General features: G+C 44.2%; 1 protein-coding gene across 1 annotated transcript in view; it reads left to right on the forward strand.

The window, feature by feature from the left end:
* Positions 1-20,708, forward strand: part of TNFSF4 (TNF superfamily member 4) — a 33,514-nt gene extending 12,806 nt beyond the window's left edge. Inside the window, exons 3-4 of the mRNA XM_066626557.1 lie at positions 16,636-16,678; positions 20,016-20,708. Of these exons, the coding sequence (XP_066482654.1) occupies positions 20,069-20,377 (309 nt within the window). The 5' untranslated portion in view covers positions 16,636-16,678; positions 20,016-20,068 and the 3' untranslated portion in view covers positions 20,378-20,708. The remainder of the gene's footprint in view (positions 1-16,635; positions 16,679-20,015) is intronic.
* Positions 20,709-25,216: the final 4,508 nt, after the last annotated feature.

Below are 25,216 nucleotides of genomic sequence, written 5' to 3' on the forward strand. Positions count from 1 at the left end.
GTTGCTGCCCCTCTGGGCACTGGGGAAGCTTGGGATTGAGCCCTTAGTAGCCCATTCATCTGGTTTGAAGACATCGGACTACTTCATAAACTGCTTTAGTTTTACCATCCTGAATAGTTCAATGTCATCTGCAAGATTGGCCACCTTGGTGTTACCTCCTAGGGCTGGTCCAAGACCTCCTTCAGCCTGCCAAATGCAACACCCCCCCCCCCCCAAACATCTGATTTCTGGTGTTTTCTGATTTCTTTTTCCAAGTCTGTGAATGACAGGTAGTGAGGGCAAGTGAAGGCTGGATCACATAACTCAGTGGTTCTCACACATTTAGCACCTGGACCCACTTTTTAGAATGAGAATCTGTCAGGACCCACCAGAAGTGATGTCTTGACCTGAAGTGACATCATCAAGCAGGAAAATTTTTAACAATCCTAGGCTGCAATCCTACCCACACTTACCCAGGAGTAAGTACCATTTACTGTCATTGCTAAAAGAATATACATACGTAGTAACCTGTTAAAAGTACAGGTCTGTAACATTTCCCCAAATGTAGTCAAATACCATGGTAGCATCAAGTCTAATAGTAGTTAGCAACCTTCAGTCTTGAAAGACTATGGTATCTTGCTCTGAAAGGTGGTTCTGGAACAGCGTCTAGTGTGGCTGAAAAGGCCGATTCGGGAGTGACAATCCCTTCCACACTGGGAGCAAGTGAAGTCTGTCCCTGGTCTGTCTCCCTGGCTATGGGCCTTCCTTCTTTGCCTCTTTGCCTCAGTTTGTTGGCCAAGTGTCTCTTCAAATTAAAAATAAAATATTGAAATGAATGGGTACCTACCTGAAATTGGCTCTTGACCCACCTAGTGGATCCTGACCCACAGTTTGAGAAACACTGATAACTGACACTCCCCATGCCTGCTATCAAAAACTCCAGAAAGTTACGGTAAGCACAATCCTATGCATGTCTACTCAGAAATAAGTCCCATTGTGTTCAGGAGGGAAGTGTGAGTAGGATTGCAGCCTTAGGGCCCAATCCTATCCAACTTTCCAGTGCTGGTGCAAAAGCAATGCAACCCTGAGGAAAGATAACAAATGTTCCTTTACCTGGGGAAGGTCTCAGTGACTGTTTTCCGACTCCAGAATGCAGTGCATACCTCCTTGGCATGACTGCACCAGCGCTGGAAAATTGGATAGGATTTGTCCCTTAGTTAGGTAGGACTTAATTTTGCAGAAACAATGCCAATTTGCTTTCAACAAGGCTTGTTCTTAGATATATTTAATCATTTTATCTTTAAAGATGCTTTCCACCCATTTCTGTGAATCAGATATCAAGCTGATGGTCTGTCATTTCCTGAATCCCCCCAAGTCCCTTTTTAAATGTCAGTGTTATGTTGGTTACCCTGCAGTCCTCTTCCACGGAAGCTGATTTAAAGCATAAGTTACGTATTTTTGTTAGACGATAATAGCAATTTCACATTTGAGTCTTTAAGAACTCTTGGGTGGATGCCATTTGGACTCAGTGATTTGTTAATGTATAACGTGTAAATAAACCCCATCCTTTGTCACCTCTTCTCCAAGCAGGTCAGTTCAGGCATTTTGGAGCATGCTGGTGCTGCTGAGATCCACCCTGGCCCTCCCCTGATCCACCCTGAAAATCCCCCTGCCCTCCCCATCCTTGCCCACTGCCTCTGCTGCCAACTTACCAGTTCCAATGGAGGCTTCTGGAACTAGTGCTGTGTGTGTCATGCCGCTACCCATTGGTGGCAGAGGCCCAAAAGCATACAATAGTGGCCTGGCTTTTGTGCCGCCATAAGGGACCTTGTGCTACCAGAATGCTTACTCTGTTTATGCCCTGGAGTGAACCTGAAATGAAAGAGTGAAGCTCCTATTCCGTCAGGTGTTTCAGTTCCCGCATGACTCTCATATTGTGATTTTAGCGCTTAACGAGACAGGCCATATTCTTTGGATTTAAGGGAGTTTGGACTGTACGTTATTTTGGTTTTCTGTGCCGACCTTGGAGTGTAACCCTCAGATAAGATGCAGGCCAATGGTATTCTCTTTTTAGCTTCCCTTTTACTCCCTTGTTTTCTAGAGGTCCGGTGGCCTCCCTGGAAGGTTTCTTGTTTTTGATGGATTTTAAAAAAGTTTTTTTTAAAAAAAGTTTTTTAAAATTATTTGTCTTGATCAGTGGCATTGCTAGGGGGGTGCAGGCCGCAGCGGGTGACGCGCACAGGGGGGTGACGTGCACAGGGGGGTGACGTGCACAGGGGGGTGACACACTAAAATCACGGTGGTTAGGAGTAACCCCATCATGTTATATACCGTTGGATGCAGAATTTCAAGCGGAATGCAATGCAAAAAACTAGAGTGAAATATCTCCTTTCTATCAAAAGTTATGGCCCAAAAACTGAAGAACAAAAAAAATGCATGGATCCCTATAGAAAGTGAAAGTGAGCCTATCGTGCATTTACTCGTGAGTAAGTGAATGTGCCTTAGTCTGTTGGAAAAGGCAGGCTGAGAGGAATCCAACAACACCAGAATGGTCCTGATGCAATGAATGCAGCCCCCAAAAACACCTGAGAAGGAAGTCCCTCCCTCCAAGCAGATAAATATATTGAGCCCTATGGAAAGTGAAACTAAACCTCATGGTTGCGTTTACTCGTGAGTAAGCAGATGTGCCTTGGCTGGTTTGGAAGATCAGGTGAAGGAGAGTACAAGGCTACCAGAATGGTCCTGATCCTGCACACCTGGAGCTAAGCAAGTGCTCCAGAAGCCAATCTCCCCCCCCACACACACACACACTAAAAGGGATCAAAACAGAGGCTTCAGCTGATAAGGTGAACCTTTTTGAGACTTGCAAAGCCAGGTGGATCCTGACAGTGATCTGGTTTAAACAGAAGTTCTTAAATTGAACTGGGCACTGGGTAGGGCTGAAAACCTTACTGGTTTTGGGGGTGTGTGTGTTATTGCAGGCAGACTACAGAGGAAATTCACTTGGTCGACCAAGGCTGGCTTCAGCTTATTTAATTATTTGTTTTACTTTAATTATTTATACTTATTTATTTTAATTTGCCTGATGATTTCACCTCCACCATGACATCACTTCTGGTGGGTCTTGGACAGATTGTCATTCTAAAAAGTGGGTCCCAGTGCTAAAAGTTTGAGAACTGCTGCAATAAGGTGTTAGTAAGTTGATACCTGGGGGTGTGTGACACCACTAGTGACCAAAATCACTGAAATCACAATTTGGAGGAATAATACCATCATGTTATATATCAATCAATGTGTAATTTCATGCAGAATGTGTCCTATCTTTGTTCTATCAAAAGGTACAGCCAAAAAACCAGTGGGAACAGAATGATGGTACATCACCACGCCCACCATCTGGGGTGTTGCCCCACCCACTGCATGGGGGGGTGATGCGCTGGTATCTTGCACCGGGTGACGCGAACCCTAGTGACACCACTGGCCTTGATGCTTTTAGTTCTGCATGTCACACTCTTTTTCCCTCCATTATGGTCAGTGTACATTTCTCTTGCTAGAGTTTGAGTTCCTTTTTCTTTTTCTCCTTCAGGCAAGACTTCAATTTTTGAAAGGAAGCCTTCTTGCCTTTGATAGGTTCCTTGATAGTTTCCACTTGTGCGCTGTCACCCTTGACCTGGCAGTGCTTTTTCTATTATTGTGGCTTTAAATAACCTCCACCCACTATGGAGAGATTTGACCCTCTCAACTTTCCTTTTCAGCTTCCTTTTTACTACTCTCATTTTTGAGAAGTTCCCTATTCTGAGATCTGCTTTTTTCTTGTGCTATTTTTTTAACGGCTGCTGTTTTGTTTTCCATTGTTTTTAGAAAGTTTTTTTAATATGATTGTACTTTTTGTTTCTATTTTGTACACCACATTATGTAAACAGACAAGTAAGTAAATATAAATGTAAATACAAACCAAATACAGACCCATGTGCAGTGATGATATCCTTTATACCTTTCAGGGAAAAGTTAGCTGATGATCTCATGCACAGATGTGGAGTGGGTCAAGCTACAGGACAATTTAGCTTATTTGGAAGTTTGGCTGGTTTAACCATAAAGTTCTAATTGATGGGGTTGCCAGTAAAAGGAGCACTATTGCACTGGGTACCAGTGATTAGCTCACGCCTATGAGGGATTTTCCTGGTAAAGGAATAGAGCTATCAGTTTGGAACTGGTGAACTATTTTTCTCCTTGGCTGTGGTCAAACTAAGGTAGGTCTGTTCTGATGCTTCAGATGTTCCATGGTGACTATGGCGGGGGATAACCCCCACTCCTAGAAATGTACTACCTAGCAACCAATGGCAGGTAGTACTAGATGTTTTTGTCCCTGGCAGAAGATCATCTTCTCATCCAGACGGCTGGGCAGACAGCAGCTCCTGTCTCTTCCCAGTGGCAAAGATGGCTTGCAAAGTCTCTGGGGCTGTGGTGATGAAAAATGCCCAGGTTTCAAATGTATCTTTGCTGCTAACAAATGTTGGGGTTTTTTTCTCGCCTCCAATCATTTTTGTTCCTAAAAGTTTGCTTGTCATTTGCTTGTCATTGAAATCATATTTGCATCATCACAAAATTCATTAATTTATTTAATTTGTTCCCATTGATTCAGTGGAAGAACTAATTTTTCCTTCTCTCTTGTTTCCATCCAATCAGAAATTTGCAGGTATTCATAGTCCCCAACAAGGGATCAAACATGTCACTTTTCAGACAGGGTACCCATTTTAGAGACTATTTAAAACACATGCTATAAATTTTCTTGCTTCCAACATCGCTATTTTTCAATTAATTGGTTATGAAATTTGCAGGCAGTTCTGGACTCATCTAAGGGATCAGATCTGCCAATTTTCAGACAGAGATTAAAAAGCAGGCTTATTTTAGAGGCTATTAAAAAGGGCATACGGAATAGCCTAGCTAGCAGTTCTGACAGAGGAGTACCCTTGTTGGGCAGATCTAAACAGACACTCAAACACAATTCTCACTTGCCTTCAAATTTTGTGTGTTTGTGTGAGATTCTTACAAATGTATAACACTAGGGGAAGATCAGTTATTTGAAGCTATCTCACAAGCAGGCTGTGAATCCTGTTACCGTATTTTTCACTCTATAAGACGCACCTGACCATAAGACGCACCTAGTTTTTAGAGGAGGAAAACAGGGAAAAAAAATATTCTGAACCAAATAGTGTAATAAAATATGTCTCTCCGCTGCTCTGTTTCCATGCTCCTTAGCATATTTTACTACCTCTAGTTTAAAAGGAATTTTATATGCTAGCCTTTTCTGCTTTATCATCCTTGCACTGGTAGAATGAGGTACTGTAGTATTTTTCTGCAAGTGCATTGTCACTAAGGATGAACATTTGCATTACCACTGAGCGACTGCATTTGCATTTCAATTTGCATTTGCATTACCATTGAGCACAGGCAGGACCCTGGTCAGGGGCAGAAGCACCTGCCAAGGAGGCTCTGCTGCCCTGAGAACGCCTGCAGCTTTGCAGTATTCGCTCCATAAGATGCACGTTTTGGGGGGGAAAAAGTGCGTCTTATGGAGCGAAAAATACGGTATGTGGGAGAGAGAACATGGAATAACTAGGATGGTAGATCAGCTGTTTGGAAAACAGATTTCAAATGAACTAATAACTGTTTTGTTCTACCATGCTAGGGAGAGGAAGCTGCCCTGCCTCTGCTCCCACACAATATGTTCCAGCTGTTGGAGAACAACATTAAAATCCAGATTGTGCAAGAATTGGAGTGCTGGTGTTGTGGTTCAGTTTTGGCATGCAGTTTTCAAATGAACCCCAAGTCCTCTTCTAAAAGCATCCCAAGTGAAAGAAATCTCACAAACCCAAAATAAGATGAGCGTATAGAAACCTGTTTGCTCTTATGTCAGAACTGACTGAAAGGTCAGTAGAAAAAGGGAATTAAAATATTTTAATGGTAGGAAAACCACAAACAGTCTCAGAAAAAAGTCCTGGAATTAGTGCTTTTGAGTAAATCCTTCGCCTTCCCTTCCCTTGCATTAGAGACATGAAGGCACAATTAAGAAACATGCGTTTTCTGTGTTTTTATTTCTTGCACATCCTTCCCTTTCCCACTCTTGAATTGAAGGTTTTTGAATATCATGGAGCCCTATCAGATTTTTGGACATTTTGGCTGGACTATAAAGACGTTCAAGACAGGAGAATTTAAACTCAACTTTCTCCCCCCCCCCCTTAATTGCTGGTGTGGTTGAAAGGAAACAGCTAGGAATGGAGACCGGAACAGAACAAACTGCTGATTCAGGAGTCATTTGTGCTTGTTGTGTTTGATTTGTCACAAAAGGGAAAGGGGGCTGGGTCTGTTGACTTGCCAAGGCCATTTTCAAATTGATAGAACTGAACAGTCTTCTTTGAGTTCAGGAATAAAATACAGTCATTTAAGAGGAAGGGAGCAATGGGCATTTTAAAAGTTTGCCTTGCATTGAGGTCTAGATATAGTGTTTTGTGGAAGTAAGATACAAATATCAAATATTTACAGAGCAGTGATTTATAGATGTCCTTGGAAACTTTCTTACATTTCTGGAATGTACTGATGAGAAGGCTAAGATTAACCCAGAATGAGAATATCAGAACTTGTAAAGAGCATCTCTGTGATTTAAGGGACATGGCAGAGGCATGTGTCCATGGGGAGGCTCAATATGGATTGATCAATATGAAATCAGTGATCAATATGGAAGAATCATCCTTCCAAGGTGGAGGATAGGAAGTCTGTCATACTCACTGAATGTGCTTTAGAGAAGACAACCACTGTTCTCCTTCTGAATGATTTACAAGAGGATGACTTGTCTAGTTCGCAGAACAAGCCACTTGGATAGTTGTGAGGGTTTCAAGAGGGACTAATTATATAACAGTGCAATCCTTTGCATGTCTACTCAGAAGTAAGCCCCATTGTGTTTGATGGGGATTACTCCCAGAACAATACATATAGGATTGCAGACCAAGCCTACCTTTGCTGATATTTATTCTAGGAGGGATGTTGTGGTTGGAGTTGCATCAAGAACTTTGTCACTGAAGAACAGAAACTGTCATAAATATATGTTTACAATTATATCATATTTGATCTTATGAGTCAGCTATGGTAGAAGGGAAGCCCACACACTTTCACCTTGAATACCAGAGGTATACTTCAGAGGATGCACTGAGCAAAAAGCCTCTTCTTTTGTGGTATATGCTGCTTAGTTGTTGCCCATTGTGCTTGATGAGCTATTAGTAGTATCAGGTGTCAATAACTTTCTATCTTAGGACACATCAGAGATGGATGTTTGATGTTTAGCATTCACCAATATGTATCATTTTGATGTGTTCCAGAAATGTTTTAATTCCCATAAGTGGTTCCAAGAGTAGATTCACTCCATTATGACTCAAAACCAACATTTCAGAATTCTAATTAGTCAGTTGGGGACCTGCTGCTGCAGACTAACACGAGACTGGACTGTCATCCTTGGATTTAAAAAATTGTTTTAATATTTAAAGGTGAACCAAGGAAACTGAGGGGCTCTCTCATATTGGTTCTACTGAAGTGCTCCCCTTGCTATGAAGCAAGTGAATCAGCTGTGCGATGCTTTAAGGGGGAAATAAAGCAATATAACCAATACCTTTCTGATACGTGAACTAAGCCCAACTAGTCCAATGTTCTATGTCAGGGTGTCCAAAGTTTTTGGCAGGAGGGCCACATCGTCTCTCTGACACTGTGTCGGGGGCTGGGGGGAAAAGAATTAATTTACATTTAAAATTTGAATAAATGTACATAAGTTTACATAAATGAATATATTAAAGATGAACTTACATGAATAAATGAAGGTCTTGTAATAGTTCCAGGCCTATAAAAGGCCTTGCACAAAGCAAGGCTGGCCTTTCCTTTGCTGCTGCATCACAGACGTGAAACAAGCAGTGGAGGGAGCCCTCATCCCACAGCTCGTGAGAGGTCAAACAGTCGCCCTCACACTGAGAGCGATTGTGTCGGGCCAGTGTGGGCTTCAGCAAATCTCTGGAGGGGCAGAGGCTCATTGGAGACTGGGGGCTCCCTGAGGGCCACATTGAGAGGCCTCGAGGGCCGCAAGTGGCCCCAGGGCCGGGGTTTGGGCACCCCTGCTCTGTGTGTCTGAAACTAAAGCTGTGCCAATGAAAATAAGCTGGAAATATTTACTTTGGTTCTTTTCTTCTGACACAGGCTAGAGGAATATGTTTTAATTTGAATTCAAAAAAATGGCTCTTGCTTAATGGTTAATTTTCTGTTTCTATTTCTACAACACTTCGGTGTACCCATATTTTAACAGCTTTGTTACTGATACAGGATTCAAAGCAGGAAAGGTATTTGAAAGAGTGGAAGATCCTTTAAGGAGTAACTAAGGGCCCAGTCTTATCCAATTTTCCAGCACCGGTGCAACCACAATGCAGCCTTAAGGTAAGGGAACAAATGTTCCCATTTCTTGAGGAGGTCTCTGAGATTACCTCCCCACCACAGGATGCAGTGCATGCCCCATTGGCACAGCTTCGTGGGCACTGGAAAATTGGATAGGCTTGGGGCCTTAGGAAAGTGTGGTTAGGATTGCAGCCTGAGACTAAGCCCCATTGAACAAAATAGGACTTGCTTCTGAGTAGACCTGGTTAGGCTTGTGCCCTTAATATGATGCCTTGTTTTCTCTGGCATGAAATAGATCAGTATGGTAGAATAGTGTCAAATCTGATCAATTCTCCTTCTGAAGTTTTTTTGTAACTATTTACCAATCTGGGGTAAAGTGAAAAGGGAGGTAAAGATGATTTGTCTACCCCCCCCCCCAATTTGGCATGGATTAACACGGTAACTATGTATGTGGAAAGGGTAATTAAATCCCTTGGGCATCCTGTAATCCATCAAAAGGACAGTTTAGCTGCAGCTCCAGCCACAGCCTATTGGGAGCTTGCTCTGTTTCTTTCTCAATTGTTGGCAACCTTCAGTCTCGAAAGACTATGGTATAAGCGTACAGCACCTGGTATTCCCAAGCAGTCTCCCATCCAAGTACTAACCAGGCCTGACCCTGCTTAGCTTCCGAGATCAGACAAGATCAGGCATGTGCAGGGTAACAGTTTCTCAATATGACAACCATAACAAATGTCATGTGCTATGTTGGTGGCTCTCAGAGGTTATTGGCCCAGTCGGAGACTGTTTGTGGGATGTTATGGGGACATCCTGATTTCTTCATTTTCTTGTTCCTTTTTAAAATTGTTAATTGTAATGCTCTTTGTAAACTTTACAAAGCCCTAGAGATGGAGATATTTTATATTGAGAAACCTCAAAGTCAGTGGTGTTTATTGAATTAAAATGAGTGTGAGATAGTGGTGAGCTTTCAGACTGATTACAGTGCTAGAGGTAATTTATGAATGGAAGAACCAGGTGCAAGACCACAAGCACTTAAAAACAGTGCTGGTGGATTAGACCAAAGGCCCATCTACTCTAGTTTCTTGTATCTGACACTGGCCCACCAGATGCCTCAGGGAACACACAACAAGATACCTGTATCCTGTACTCCCTCTCAGCAGGCACTTGAGGTCAGAAGGATGATCGTTTTTCAATCAGTTCAAAGAACTAGGGGGAAGCTGTGTTAGTTTTCTTCAGGGAAAACAGCAGACACTTGTGATACCTTGGTTTATGCCCATCTTGCCTTCAGTGGCCAGTTCTGTTGAAATATTTATTTATTTAAAAAGATTTCTATACTGCTTTTCCGGTGCTGAAAGCAGTGTACAACCATTAAAATACAACAGAGTATAAGATACAAATTTTGGTGCAATGCCACCTGCAGGACTCTGGAGGGCAGTGTATTGTCCAGGTACCTGGGACCCTTTTTCTTGTCCTCTGTGCTACCGGTAGGTGGTGTGTCTTATAAGTAACTCCCTTCTCCCACATGTCTTCCTCTCTCTTCTTGACCATCAAAGGAGTGTCCAGGCTCCTGAGCCCTGCCCCTGAATTGAGGGAACCCATTGTTGAAAACAATGTCCCCTTACTTCCACACAAAAAGAAAGTATTAAAGGTTTTCTGTTCACTAACTTGTAGAAATCTCTGATGCCTCAGAAGATGCACATGATTGTGAACTATGAGTAAATTCTTTTGAAACCTCAACTACCTCTGCTGCAGTGTATTTATTGATAGCAACAAACTAAGTGGGTGACAGAATTTACTATAGGAAAAAGCATTCTTCTGCTGATTGCTTTGCTTAGAAGGATTCCTCTTTTCCAACACGGCTCTTCCCCAGAGTCTGGATATGGCTGGGTCCTGACAATGCTACTTGCAACACTAAGGCCACAATCCTAACCAACTTCTCAGCACTGACATAAGGATAATGCAACTCCAAGATAAGGGAACAAACATTTCCTTACCTTGAGGAGGCCTCCATGACTGCCCCTCAACTGCAGGCTGCAGCACACATCCCACTGGCACAGCTATGCCAGTGCTGGAAAGTTGATTAGGATTGCACCCTAAGCCACATGTAATGGCACAACACCATATTCATACACACATAGCAGCATGACGCATACAAACACAGGAAACAGGCCATGTGCAGATACTGGCCACATACAAACACATAGTGTTGTAAAGAAGAATGTGATGCACACACAGAGCAGCATCTCACATACCAGTACGTGCAGCAATGCACAGGAACACGATGCAGCAGCATGTCATGTGCAGACAAATGTGCATCACATCCCATGGAAACATATGCAATAGGATGTCACACGCAACAAAGATGCAGCCACTTCCCCTTCCACTGTCTGCGAATACACACTGCAGCAGCCTGTTCACTCTAGCAAGGGTCATGTTTCTTTCAAGAAGGTCCCACCCAATCAACATGCACTGCTATACCTGCCTTTAGTTAGATGACCGATTTAAAATAGTAACCTTGAAATCTCATCTCTTCAGGAATAGATAGTTGATCGTCAACGACCCAGCTAAAGGCATACTCTTGCAAGATCTTGGAAGCTATGCCAAAACAAATCTGCAAAAAATGACTTGGGGACTTGACTGGGGACAAAACTGATTGCATAATCCATCAAAAGGACAGTTTAGCGTCTTGACTGGGGACAAAACTGATTGCAAACATTGGTTTGGAATGGCTAGCCACTGATGCAAGCTTTAAAAACAGCTATAATTCCGCTGTTTCTCATGACAATCCTCTGAAATTTGGTGAGATTCTCCTTATCAGAGTTCCTTCTGACAAGAAAAATTATCTTGATTTTTTGGGGGAATAGAATGTTCAATGACATGATGCTGAAAAAAAAAAATCACTCTTCTCAACTATAGAACTATTCCAATGATTCTGTAATACACAAGTGCACCGCAAATACCCCCAGGTTGCATTGCCATACATACATACTTTCTTGGGAGTAAGTTCCATTGAACACGGTGGGACTTCTGACAGTGCACAGGGCCTTTAAATCCTATTAGCAGGCCTGGCTCTCAATGTCTCTGTAACTGACCTCAGTGTCTCTAATTTGTGTTTGTCCCTCCCTGCAGCTGCCAGTTGGTTGCTGCACCTTGTTTGATTCCTCCTGCCTGCAGATACAAAACTTCTGCAGGAACTCTGGGGTGTAGTTCCTGAGAAAACATGTCACATAAGGAGGCATATTTCTCACTACCTTCCAAACTACAAGTGTTAAGAGTCTCCTGTACAAGCTGTCTCTCCCTCCCTCCCTCCTCGACAGGAGTGCCAGGGCCAGCAGCCCAATGTTCAAAATGTTGCTCATTCTGTTCTAACTGCCTCTGATTGGCTCCAGAAAGTTTCACAAGATTTTACAGGAGTTGATGTGAGCTTCTGCGATTGAGGGTGACTTTGCAGGGGCTGCATGGAGTTGCTACAGTCAGTAGCGTAGCTAGAGGGGGGTGCAAAGCACAAAGTCTTGCAGGGAGCTTCCCTGTGGCATGCAAGCGGCCCCTCCCCCTCCATTTTGCTTCCCCCCTGCCCAGAATGGCTCCAAAGGGAAGGGGCTGCTTGCATGCCACAGGAAGGTTCCCTGCAAGACTTCGTACCTTACATTCCCTCTAGCTATGCTACTTGCCACAATTACTGAAGTTGAACCCCAGACATCCTGTGGCTGGGGCCAGATTTACCCAATTGAGGGAGTGGTCTGCTTCAGCAGTCACAGGGCCAGGTATAAGTTGGGAGAGGCCAGAAAGGCCCCAGTGGGATAGGGCATAGGCTATTGGTTCACCAAGCAGCATATGCCTGCATGTAACATAGTACCCAAGGAGCAGCAAACCATGGGCAAGTACCATAGATTCTTGCCTATGAGGTGAGAAATTTCTGTCAAGTGTAAAACATCTTCTTGCTTTATCTGTGGGTCACTAAGGGGTCAGGGCTGTTCAGGCACATCACGGCAGCCAGTAGAAGCCCAAAGGAGAGCAAGAGAACAATGCAGAGATAATTACAGGGTCTCTAGGGCAATGAGGCTGCAAGCGGCAGCCAAAGTTAACCAGGAGGCAGAGCCCAAGGGGATTCTTGCCTTATGATTGGCTGCAGAAGCCCAGGGGGCAGGAGAAAACTTTTTTTGCTCAATTCTGCTTTCCAGCCTCGTGGCTTCTTGGCTCTGTTGTTACTTGGGGGGAGGAGAGAAAGCCTCATTGAATGACCAGCTGAAGTGGGACTACTTCTGAGTAGAGCTGCAAGGATCGGGTCATCCTGGTAAGCCTCACACCTGCTGCATGTGACCCTCCTGCCTCTTGCTGGTTCTGTCCCCACTCTCTCTCAGTCCCTCCCACCTCTCCCACCCTGTTTGCAGATCATCAGGGGAGTGAGTAAAGAGAACTCTGACACACACACACACACACACACACTGGCAGCAGCCTCGTTTTTCCCACAGCAGGCTTTTTAAGGGGAAGGGGACTCAATGCGAGTCTATTAGAATCACTAAAGAGTAACTCAATGTCCTGTCCGATTTTCCCTATCCTTCTAATGCCCATTTTTTTGGCTAATTAACATGTCCTTATCTCTAGAAACAATAGCTGTGGTATGCAAAGGAATGAATACAGAACTCTTTATCTTATAGCAATTAACCAAATTTATTGCTACAAACACGTATTCCCTGCAAGTCCTCTTGTTCCCTCCCCAAACTCCACTTAACTCAGTGGGTAAAGGTCCAAAGCCTCCAGTCCAAGTCCAATCCATTCTCCAAAGCACAGTCCAGTCCTCTGCAGTCCAATCCTTCCTGTAGCAGTCCACTGCAGCAGAGTCCTGGCAGTCCCCTTCTCCCATAGGTCCTGTAGGTCTAGGCCAGGTAGCTCTGGGCTCCCTCTGAAGCTGCCTTTTATCCTGGAATGTCCCATTATCCAAAATCCATTTCAGCTGTGAGCTACCTTGTTAGTCCAAATTAGGCTCAGGTGAGCCATCTCTTCAGTCCATGTCCATTCAAAGTCCCATCAAGGTCAAATGAAGCTCAGGTGTCCATCAGAGTCTCCATTGGCCTTGATTGATTACAGCTGTGGAGCCAGCCCTGCCCTTCCCAGAGCTGTCAACCAGCTGTCAAAACATGGAATCGCTGTCAACACCACATCATCCACCTGATGATCTTCTGATCTTCCATTACTATCGGAGACCTGGAAAGTTCCCCCATTTGGAATCTTTTTCGTGTCGAGTTGTAGGGGGTGATGACTTGACTTGAGTCAAGCCATGCTGGATTTTCCGATCACTGCTTGTAGGTTATTTTCCAGGACCTGGTCTCAGGTAAAATCAGACAGAACTATAGTCAGACACCCCCCTAAGTTTAAACCCCCAACTTATCTGAGGGTCATAAAAAATCCTGTGATTTTGGCTCACAACTGCACTTGACTTAATCTGTGAGATTGACTTATACTTGAGTATCTGTGGTATTTGCAGAAGATTTCCCACTTCCTAGGAGGTCCCCAGGCCAAGTGGGTGGAACCAGGAAGGGAAGAGGAACCAGCCAAGGCCAGGGGGATATAAGGAGTGGACCAGGGAAGGGAAAGGGCTGGCAGAGGGCTCCAAACTAGCCCAGAGGGAGGCTCCAGAACCCCATGAAGCTGGACAAGGCCCTGAGACTGAGGGGGAGAAGGATGCTGCAAACCCCCTCCCTGCCTCTGCTCTAAGGCCCATGGGAGGAAGAAAAGGAAAGCCCTGAAGGAGGTTAAATTATGTAGGTGCAGCTCTGGAGGTCTCTATATGGGTGGGAATCCAGGTGATGGGCTGAAGCCCACAAGCTTCTCTTCTCAGCACCCTGACAGCCTATATTGACACACTGATAGAGGGAAACAAGTTTGCATGAACATCCTCAAACCTGACCTGCAATTTAGCCTCAAGTTTTTCATTGAATTGGATTTGCAGCTTCAGCTGTCAGGCCCTGGACCATTAGAGCTAGGTCGACGTTGTGAGTTTACCAGGTCAGGTATTCGCTGAGGGCCTTCAGGGGCCCAACTGGCCATCCTCTGAAACCACCCCCCCCCCATGTTGTAAGCAGTGGCAGCACAAGTCACTCAGGGCGCAATCCTAACCCCTTATGTCAGTGCTTTCCGGCACTGGCATAGCTGTGCCAATGGGACATGTGCTGCGTCCTGCAGTTGGGCGTCACTCATGGAGGCCTCCTCAAAGTAAGGGAATGTTTGTTCCCTTACCTCAGAGCTGCACTACCCTTATGTCAGTGTTCGAAAACACTGACATAAGGGGTTAGGACTGCGCCCTCAATCAAGCAATTCACATTGTCATTATCCTCTCCTGTCCTCTCCATCCACGTTAAGTTTTTGGTTGGTTCCTGACACAGGGCCTCTGAGGAAGCCCACTCATGGCGGGCAGGAGATAAGTCTGCTGGATGATTTTCCATCTGCACCATGGGCAAGGAAGGAGTATCCAGACATTGCCCCCCCTTACCTGGGTTTGGGAGGGATATCTGTCTGGAGGGATATCTGGAAAATGCCTATCTCAGTGGTGCCAGGGCACTGAGGCAGGAGAATTCAAAGATTGCTCTGCTCCCCTTTCCTGTTGGCTCAGATCAGGAAAGGGGAGAGGTGATCTCTGGATGATCCTCTCTTAACATTCAGGAAGTACTGATATTGTGTCATTCAAGCAGCTCCATGGGACAGTATTTGTGCCCATGCGTGCTAATACATATATGTGAGTGTGAATGGGGGCCTGGCACAGGACTTTGCCCCAGTGTTTCTGTGTATCTTTGCACAAGCACACCCTGTCCAGGAGCACTCCACAGGTGAGTGACTGCAGGGGGCAGAACCCCACCTCAAATGATGGAAGTCCCAATCTTCTCTTCACTCTTCCTTGTGAGGACAACCATATCTTGTTACTTCAGTTTTGTCTGAATTGAGTTCCAGTGACTTTGCCCACAACCATTCCTCAAACCTGGCCCATCACTGGGAAATCAATCAATCAATGGTTGGCAACCTTCAGTCTCGAAAGACTATGGTATAAGCCTACAGCAGCCGGTATTCAAAACATGACAGGTGGCCAGCATTTCAGGTCATGGGGAGAAACTCTTTCCAGGTACAATATTTGTCACTGCAGACAAACACAGTACCTGGGGAAAGCCAGGGGCATGGCTATAGAGTGCACTGATACACCTTGTATCCAGGTACACTGAACATAGGTACAATAGTGCCTGAACAGGCTTGACCACAGAATGGTCAAGGCTTGAGCTGAAAGGCTTGACCACAGAATGTGTTTTTCAAGGAGGGACGGGGTGGGGCAGTGGAGGAACTGGCCTGGGTCTGCTCCACCATATCCTATTCTTCGTATCAAGCTGCAACGCGTGACGTGAAGGCTCTCCAGTCTGCACTGGCAAAATAGCCAGTGCAGACTTGAAAAGCCCCATTGCAGGGAAAGTTCCCTTCACCTGAGGAGACTTCTGGCAGCCCTGGTGGTGCCACTGGATACAGTGGTAGCCATTCTGGCACCACTGCATTCTGTGGAGCTGCCGGAGATAAGATTTGGCTGCCCGAGAACTTGTGGGAACCCAGGAGGTTACTAATGACAGGTCTGGCACGGCCACAATACCACATAGCTCACTTCTGAGAATTTGTGGAGGTGGCCTCAGTTTCTTAAATGATAAGAGACCAACAGCATATGAACAATACACTGCTTATGATGGATATGGAAGCCCTGATGTGTCTCCAAGACAAAGGGAGGAAATGATACTGGAGGCTGGATGGTTTCCAACAAAAGGGATATTTTAGACCTGTCTTAGAACCGCAGTTACAGACTTGCACTAGGAGAATCTATCCTAGGTATGAGAAACAGTTTACTCCAGGAGTAGGGCTTAGAGCAGAGGGGGCTGACTTGAGGCAAAAAACCTGTCGTTCTTGAATACCATGGGGGTTTACGAAGGGCTCACTATTCCCAGTTTTACCTTTAGCATATGGAAATTTTATGCTGCAACAGCACCTCACTTCCCATGTGCACCACCATTGCTGAACCGGGCAGAAGATTCATCCAGTGCACTGGTACTAGGTGGCTTGAACAGAGAGAATAAATGGTCAACAGTTCCATGCAACCAGCCCCCAGCATGGGTGTTCTATCGTTCTCCATCCTTGATAGACCATCTCGGTCTAAACATCCATCTTAAGCTACATTTTTGTAATGTTTTGCTTTCTTCCATTCCATTTCAGAGCCCAGATCCACAGACACAATGGATCTACGTCAAGCCCGGCAGTGAGTTAGCCTTGATTATTTCCTATTCATTTTTTTGAATGTGTGTCCTGCTTTTTTCCATAGTTGCATTAGATTTGAAGAGAAATATATAAAAGTATACTCAATTAGGCATAACAGACCAAAATGTTCCCTGTCTTGCTAATGCACCATTTCTTTTCACCGCTGGTGACCCCTGCCTAACATCCTTCCCACACAGTTTGTTCAGAAGGAATTCAGGCAGAAAAGATACAGTCCATGCTACATTTGAAAGAGGTGAATCCTTTTTCTCCTTGTCACATGGGTTCACTTTATCCTCTGTGGTGGGTTGCAATGAAGTGCTTCCTGTAGTGCCGCAGTACCTTCTTGGGAGCCCCTGGAGGCCTCTTCCAGGTCACTGGGCCTGAAACCCACTCCATTGGCCTCTGTGGGCCCCTGGATTCCCTGTGAGAGTGACTTCCAGTCAAACTGAAAGCACTACCAGGTAAAGGAGGAGGTATCTAGTGTGCCCTTTCAGATACCAGGAGATTGTGACTCAGTCCTGCTCAGGTTCTTAGCAATTGTGCTAAAATAGCTTTCACTAGTGCCAGGTTTCATGGTAACTTTTCTGCTCTAATATGAATGTTTGGTTACAATGAACCATTCTAGGAGGGCATTACGGGTGTGGGGACAGTGATGGGAGGATAGTGTCCCAGGAAGGGGGCAGATCAATGGTTGGTCCCCAGTCTCATTATTTATTTATTTAAAAATTTTCTATCTTATCTTTCCTCTGCTGCAGCAGATACCCAAGGTGACTTACAATTTATAGGGAAAAAAATACAATTTATAAAAACAATGGAAAAAACCCCTCAAAAATAAATAAAATAAAACCATTTTATTTGGGTCATGGTATGAAAAAAGTTGAAGACCACTACCTTTGAGCATCGAAACGGGACATTTGGAAAAACTCGGAGAAGTCTTGAGTGTTTGATGGAAGTTCAAAGTGTGCAAATGCCAGCCCTTGCCTGACTTCTACTCTGTCCCTTTCCTGCAAAGACAAAAAAAAATCTTGCCTTGGGGAAAGGGGTCTATGTAGTAGCTGTGGCGGGGAGAGGCATGGTCAGAATTGCGGCAGGGGCTGTGCCCACCATGATTATACTCACAGCACTTGGAGCAGGGATTCTCTTTTGAGTGGAATTGACCACTCCTGCACCAAATTATCACCCCCATCCCTGCTAAAAATTGGTTGATTTTTCCATATTTCTATAACACTTTTTCTTCAAAGAGTGGTGTACACGACTGCTTTCCCTGCTTTCATGCCCCCAACAACCCCGTGAGGAAGGAGGAAGGATAGGCTGAAAGATGGTGACTGGCCCAAAGTCATCCAGTAAGCTTCATGGCTAACATGGAGACCAAACTTGGAGTCTTCATTGTTCAAGTCCAACACTCTTAATCACCACATTGGCTCTCCCTTCCTTTTAGCCTATCTCCATAGGGAACGGTTTCTAAGACTTTAATAATTTTGGTTGCCGCTCTCTGCACTTTTTCCAGTTCTGAGCATCTCTTTTGAAATTGGGCGACCAGAGCTGCCCACAGTGTCCCAGATGTAGCCGCACCATAGATTTGTAGAAAAATAGGAAATTCCTGACAGAAAGCATTCCTCTTCTTGTAGGCATACTCTCTGTTTCCAAAAATTTTGGTTTTTAGGCAGGCCCTGGTTGAATGCAGGCCTTGGCGGCCTCTGGCAAGAGCAAAGCTCTTGTGGCGAATGCTGGCAGATGCAATGGGCTGAGCCTATGTTTCTAAATTAGGGCAAAAAACTCTGGTTGATGAGCTGAGCTACAGCTTCCCCTTTCACAGGTTACTGCATGAGAAACAGCCAAGTGTGAGTGTCTGTATTTCCTCCACTGAGCTGCAGCAGGCAAAGCTTCAAGGACTGCAAGTGGTCAGCCCCCACTGCCAGCTTGACTGCAGCAGCAGGTGAAATAGCGAATGGGAGCAGAGCTGAACAGCCCAGTGGTGTCACTAGGGTTCGCTTCACCTGGTGTGGGAGGCCAGCATGTCACCCCCATGCAGTGGGCGGGGCAACACTCCAAGTGGTGGGCGTGGTGATCTACCATCGCTCCGCCCCCACTGGTTTTTTGACTGTACCTTTTGATAGAATAAAGATATTTCAATGCAGTTTGTTTCATTGCATTCTGCATGAAATTACACATCAATTGATACATAACATGATGGTATTATTTTTACAAACGGTGATTTTAGTGATTTTGGTCACTAGTGGTGTCACCTCCCCCCAGGATGTCAACTTACTTACACCTTATTGGAGCAGTTCTCAAACTTTTAGCACTGGGACCCACTTTTAGAATGACAATCTGTCCAGGACTCATCACAAATTAAAATAAATAATTAAAGTAAAACAAATAATTAAATAAGGGGAAGCCAGCCCTGTTCCACCAAGTGAATTTTCTCTGAAGCCTACCTGCAATAACTCCCCCAAAATAATCAGTAAGATTTTCACCCCTACCCAGTTCACCTTACCTTGTCACGCCTCTGTTTTATTCTTTTTATGGGAGGGCTGCCTTCTGGAGCGTTTGTTGAGCTCCAGTTGCATCAAATCAGGACCAATCTGGTGGCCTCACATTTCCCTTTGCCTCACCAGCCCAGGAGCCAATGCCCATGCATTTTTTGTTTTCCAGTTTTTTGCTAATAACCTTTGATAGAAAGAAGATATTACACTCCGGATTTTTGCATTGTATTCTGCTGGAAAGTCCACATCCAACAGTATATAACATGATTGGGCTACTCTTAACCACCGCGATTTTAGCGCATCACCCCCCACCTGTGTGCATCACCCCCCTTGCACGTCATCCAGTGCGGCCTATACCACCTGCACCTCCCTAGCAATGCCACTGGAACAACCAGATTCCTTTCTGCACATGTGTGGGTTATACTTTTCAAGGATGGATGTGTGAGAATGATGATGCTGACTTTACTCTGGACATGCTGGCAATTGGTCCAGAGGCCCCCAAAGCCACTTAGTCCAGCCTATATGTTTCTGGTCAATTGGCAACTGTAGATGCTACAGGCAGCAGGCCATTTGTGATGGCAGGTTGTGATTCTTCATCTCTGTGTCCTCTGCTAATCCACCATTAAATATAGGTAACAGTGATGAAATGCGCAAGCAGCAAATGGTGTATGAAGAGTTCTGTGTTATGAAAACCTTTGGTTCTGCCCCCTTATTTCTTCACTTCTTTCATAGAGTTTCCCTCTCTCTCCCCTCTCTCATACCTCAGTTCTTTTTGCCTGTGAAAAAATCTTTGTGCGACAGCACAAGCACAGCCATGACATTTTTGTGTATGTGGGCTTTCTTGCATTCCAGACTATTCTGCCACCAGTAAGAAGCACATTGGCTTCAAAAAGAAGGAGGGCACAATGGAAATTTTGAACAGCACCATCCCAATCCACTGTGATGGCCTCTACTTGTTCTTCCTGAAGGGCGACATCACACTGGAAAAAGCAAATGACTCACTGACTCTCAAGGTTCACCATCAACCCACTAGGAGCCTCCTGGAGGTAACCTGCAGAGAAAAGGAAACAAAACTGCAAGAGGTCGTAGTGTCTGAGCTTCGTTCTAATGATAAGGTCTACATGGAGGCGGATCACGACAGGCTCAAAAAAAGTGACCTGCTGCTGGGCCTCATCATGTTAAATCCTCGTTCATTTTGCTCTCCTAAAAATTAAAAACCATAATGTGAACAGAACTCATGACTAGGGGGCTTGTTACATACAATGACACACTGTCTCTCGCCCTGTTCAGAAGTTAGCCCCTATGCATTCCTGCATGGATGGGGGCTTCCTGGTAGCATGCTGGCTTAGCCCTGCTCTGCTGGTGAAAAGTTTGAGAGTTACAGTCATGGGGAGAATCACTCTCCAGGTTCCAGCATTTGTCGCTGCAGGCAAATGCTGATCACAGGAAGGGTGGAGTGTGGGATGTCACTGGTTGGGGCAGAATTAAGCCAGGCACATTACCAGAAAGCCTACACACACGCAGGAACACTGAGGGGCTCAATTCTGAACAGGACTTCCAAATTTAGCTTACCCAAAATTGGATTCCACTTCATGTATTTGAGAAGAAATTTCCCAGGGCTAATTAATGGAAATCAGCAAAGGAATATAAGCAAAACACTCTCTATTAAGTCTTCCTTTCTATCTTTCTTCCTTTTTTTCTATCTATAAATCTTCCTTTCTAACTTTCTTTCAGCTGATATACTGGACTCCCCCACTGGAATGCTGTTTTTGAATTTTTTTCTAAACTAGGTTTACCATTCCTTGATTTCACATTCTCACCCTGAGCCACTGATGTGCTGTGTATAATCAGCAGATTGGAAGTGGGGAATGGAATTGAACTTGTCATGGTGGGTAAGAAAAAGGATTCTCAGAATCTGTCAGAGTTGCTGTAATAGAAATACAGGACTGTACAGGCATGCGTCGCTGAAAACCGTCTGTTTAATGACGGACTACATATACAACAGTGGTCAAAGCACAACAAAGAGGCTCTTAATGAGGCAGTCAGGTCTCCCATAGCCTGCAACAGTGTGTCTGTTTACACAACAAAGAGGCTCTTAATGCAAGGAAGAGGCAATCTATGTCCAGTAGCCTGTGCAGCCTGCTAGTGTCTGGAAGGGAGCGTCTGTTTACACAACAAAGGGAGCAGATTGGGCTGAATGTTCGCTTAATGACCTAATTGCATAACAACAGGGATCAGAGAATGTATCCCCGTTGTTAAGTGACACACACCTGTACTGTGAAAGAGCCCAGGCTGTTGGTAACTCAACTGAGGGAAAATGAGGACATTGCCATTTTGATGATAATTCACATTTATGATATCAGCTGTAATCTTGTGAAATCCCATCAGCATTCTCATGGTTCTCATTTCAAGTCAAAGCCTGTGGTTTTGCCAGTTGCAAAGTATTTCTCAAACGCAGGCTATATAACTTCCTGGCTGCAGAGGCTGTGGAGCACTCTACCATTGAGGATCAATGACACGCTACTATATTTCATGATGGTAGTGAAAAAGCTTTGCTTTGGGACTTTTGGATGAAAGAGTGGGTTATAAATCTGAAGAAAGAAGAAAAAACACCAGGAGAAAGAGAGCTGGAAGCAGAAAAGAGAAGACAAGGCAGAGAATCCTGCAGGCAACAATTGCTCCAATAAAACAAACTACCATAATCGCCTACAAGTCAAAAAATTCATTCCTTAAACCTGGATCGACTTATACATGGGTCAATACAGTGAATAAAGCAGAAACGTATCAGAGTTTCTGGGAAGCTTAGCAGCTGTCTGGTGAAGTGGGGGTGGGTGGGACTGGGCTGAGAAGCAGGACACAGGGGTGGAGGGAAAAGGAGAAGTTTCACTAGCAATTACAGTATTCAGAGGCAGCCATTGCAGCTTCTTCTCCAAACAGGAGGAGAAGTGAAGGCGCTTACGGGAATTGTAGTCTATGTGAGGGCTGCTGCTATGGAAGTGCAGCACTTGCTCCTCACAAAGCCTCCTCACAACTCTCATAAGCACCTTCAACTCCCTTCTCTTTGGAGAAGAAGGTGAAATGCCTCCTTTTGCTGCTGCCTCAGAACAGTTCCTGGCAAGTCACTTTCAAAGAATTTCACCCACCCCTAAGTTTAGAAGTCTGGTGTTTAAAACATCAGCATGTCATCCCCATTTCCATCTGAAACAAAGTCCAGGGCTGCAATTCAGTGCATCATTGCTTAAGTATAACACCCATGGGAAGCAATGGGTCTCCTTCTGAGTAAATAGGGTTGCAACTCTGTGTAGCACATGCTCATTTCTTGTTGCTTGTCTCTCTGCTGTGAATTGAATTGCACGCTCCCAGTTTTGTGTTTTATGTTGCATGTTCTATGTAGAGTCTCTGGCCTAACACACCAGGCACCTTAAAGAAGGATTTGATTCATGGTTCTACTGGTATGTTGTTTCCAGTGCACTTACTCTGATATTGTTTACAAAAGGTGGTGAAAACCAGAATAATAAAAATGTATCTTAGGATCTTTTACTAAATTTTTAAAAGAGTAGAGACTGTATAGTTTTTAGGTGACAATTATAGGTAGGTGAAATAATTTCAGGATCCAGACTTCAGGTTCTGGCCTCAGGTAAAATCAGACAAAATTATAGTCAGGCACCCCCTAAGTTTAACCCCCAACTTATCTGAGGGTCATAGAAAAGTCCATTATTTTTGGCTCAAAACCTGCCCTTGACTTTTCTGTGAGATCTGTGACATAGGCAAGTATCTGCAGTAGGTGCTTCAGACAAATAAGTCAATTAGTCCTTCTCTCCTGGAAGAAGATTTCTTCCCTGTTTCCAAAACAAGCATCAGCAATAACCGTCAACTTCTTTCAACTAACAAGTGAAGCAATAACCTTCAACTGAGCCTCCCCTTCTTCTACAATTTGATTCCAGCCAAACACCCATCTCTTTCCTTGGCTGTATCAGAGCCTTAACTGCCATCTTCTTTAGGCCCTCCCTTATGTTGCTCCAAGGCAAGTATGCCAAAGAGGAACTATTCTGAGTTGGGAATATCCTTTTCTGACTGATTATAGTAACCATATTTGAAGACTTCAGTGCCTTACCTGTTTAATTTTTATATGGATGAAATTTGCATCGTCCACTGGAAAACGTCCAAAGTATGTATGGGTAGATTTAATGGTAGATTAAAAATATGTAATTCCTGTACGGGAGGGGGGGGATGTATAGGGAATGTGGTCACTTGTGCAGTCCACGAGCATTTTTTAGTTGTTGTTGTTGTTGTTATGATATTATTTATAAGAAAAAGACCACAGGGGTGAGAGATTGTATGTTAAGACCTTTCTCGCCCTCCTCCGGCCTGCTGCAGAACAACAGTCTCTCCTTCCCTCCAGCACAGTGTTTTGACAATCCCTGCCTTCAGGGATCCTGAAAGTGTCTGGAAATTTGTTTCCAAGCTGGACCTGTTTTGTACATCAGACCAACATGCAGCACTCCCTGTGAAAATATTTGGCAAGCACCAGGTGATACAGAAGATGAAGGCAACGGAATGCGGCATTGTATATTCAGATCTACAAAGACTGTTTCTGTAAGCATCAGTTGTCTGTGTGTCTGCATCTACCACTCTCCCCAAAGAAAGACTCCACTTCAAAGGGCCAAACTACAAGTTATGTAAAATGCATGCCTTGGTTGCCTATTCCCCCTTTAAATAGTGAATGGGGTGCAGCAAAACCATAGAAGGGTAAAGGAAGACTTTAATGCTTTGCCCCCACTGTGGTTCCATACGTGATGTTCCTCTGCTATTTCTGGAAGGGAAAAAAACTTCCATTGACTTTCAGTGTACTAGTCAAATGTGTGCTTTGTGAAATGCTATCTAACAGGAACTCAATAATGTGGTCCACATTGAAAAACTGGTGTTTAGGCTATTTAATGTTGTTCATATCTGAATTTCTGTTTTTATTAAATAAATCAAACCGGTTTTCTGATTTTCTCCAAAACTTTTATCCATCCTTTTCTGAGCTTACTAAAACACTTTTTAATTTTAGAAATGAGTATGATATTCACTCTGTTTTCTTCAGTCACTGATGAACACAACACACTTTAGCCACAGTATTCTGCACAAGAGATCTGCAACTATTGTTTTGACTTATGAAGACCTCAAAACACAACAGCTCCTAACAGACTGAGAATATCTCCTCCTCTCATGTTGTCTGTTTTCCTCCCCCGCCTTCTACACAATCCTAACTTCAACCCTACTCTGCTTTTCTCTAACTTCAGATGGTACTCTCGCAAACTCAAATAAACATAATCACAAACTCACTCTTTCCCCACCATCCTCAGGTTACACACCACGTCCATGATCCTACCCTTCAAATCCTTCCCTCCTCCAAACCATCATCTCAGCAGTTTCTTGCATTCACTCTCTCCTGTCTGCCACTCATCTCTCGTATCACCCATCTCTCTCTTCCCTGACACAAATGCTGTTGTCCAAAAAATGTACAGGTCTGTTAGTGTCAGAACTCAGGTCTGCAGCCGATCTAAACTTGGGGAAGCAGCATTTTTTTTTAACTGTAATGGTCATTCTGAAGCCCGCAGAGTCTGTGGGTGGATGCATGCGGCATCTGTGGGTTTCTGAAAGCCCTCCAGAGGCAACGAGAGCACAGCTCCTTCACCCTCGAAATGTTTATAGTGCTGAAATCATGGATTTGCTTATCTGTGGTTTTCTGTATCCACTGGGGGTGCAGGAATGGATTGCTGCAGATATTGAGGCCCCACCTGTAGATTAGTTTTCCAATTAGAAATAATACTGTGGCTGCATCTGCTGACACTCTATCACCTACATCACCAACCTAGTACATTTTAAAAGTGATTATAATTTATAAGTATAATTAAAATGTGCACTTGGAATAAAAGCACATAACACCACATTTTGTTATTTTAATCAAGAAATTTTGGAAAATCACCAAAAAAATACCCCTACTTATAAACAAAGTCTTACCCATGTATAGATTTCAGGCTGTGTCTCTCTTTAAATATTTGATTTGC

Source organism: Tiliqua scincoides, chromosome 4 (assembly GCF_035046505.1).
Source record: "Tiliqua scincoides isolate rTilSci1 chromosome 4, rTilSci1.hap2, whole genome shotgun sequence".
NCBI lineage: Eukaryota > Metazoa > Chordata > Lepidosauria > Squamata > Scincidae > Tiliqua > Tiliqua scincoides.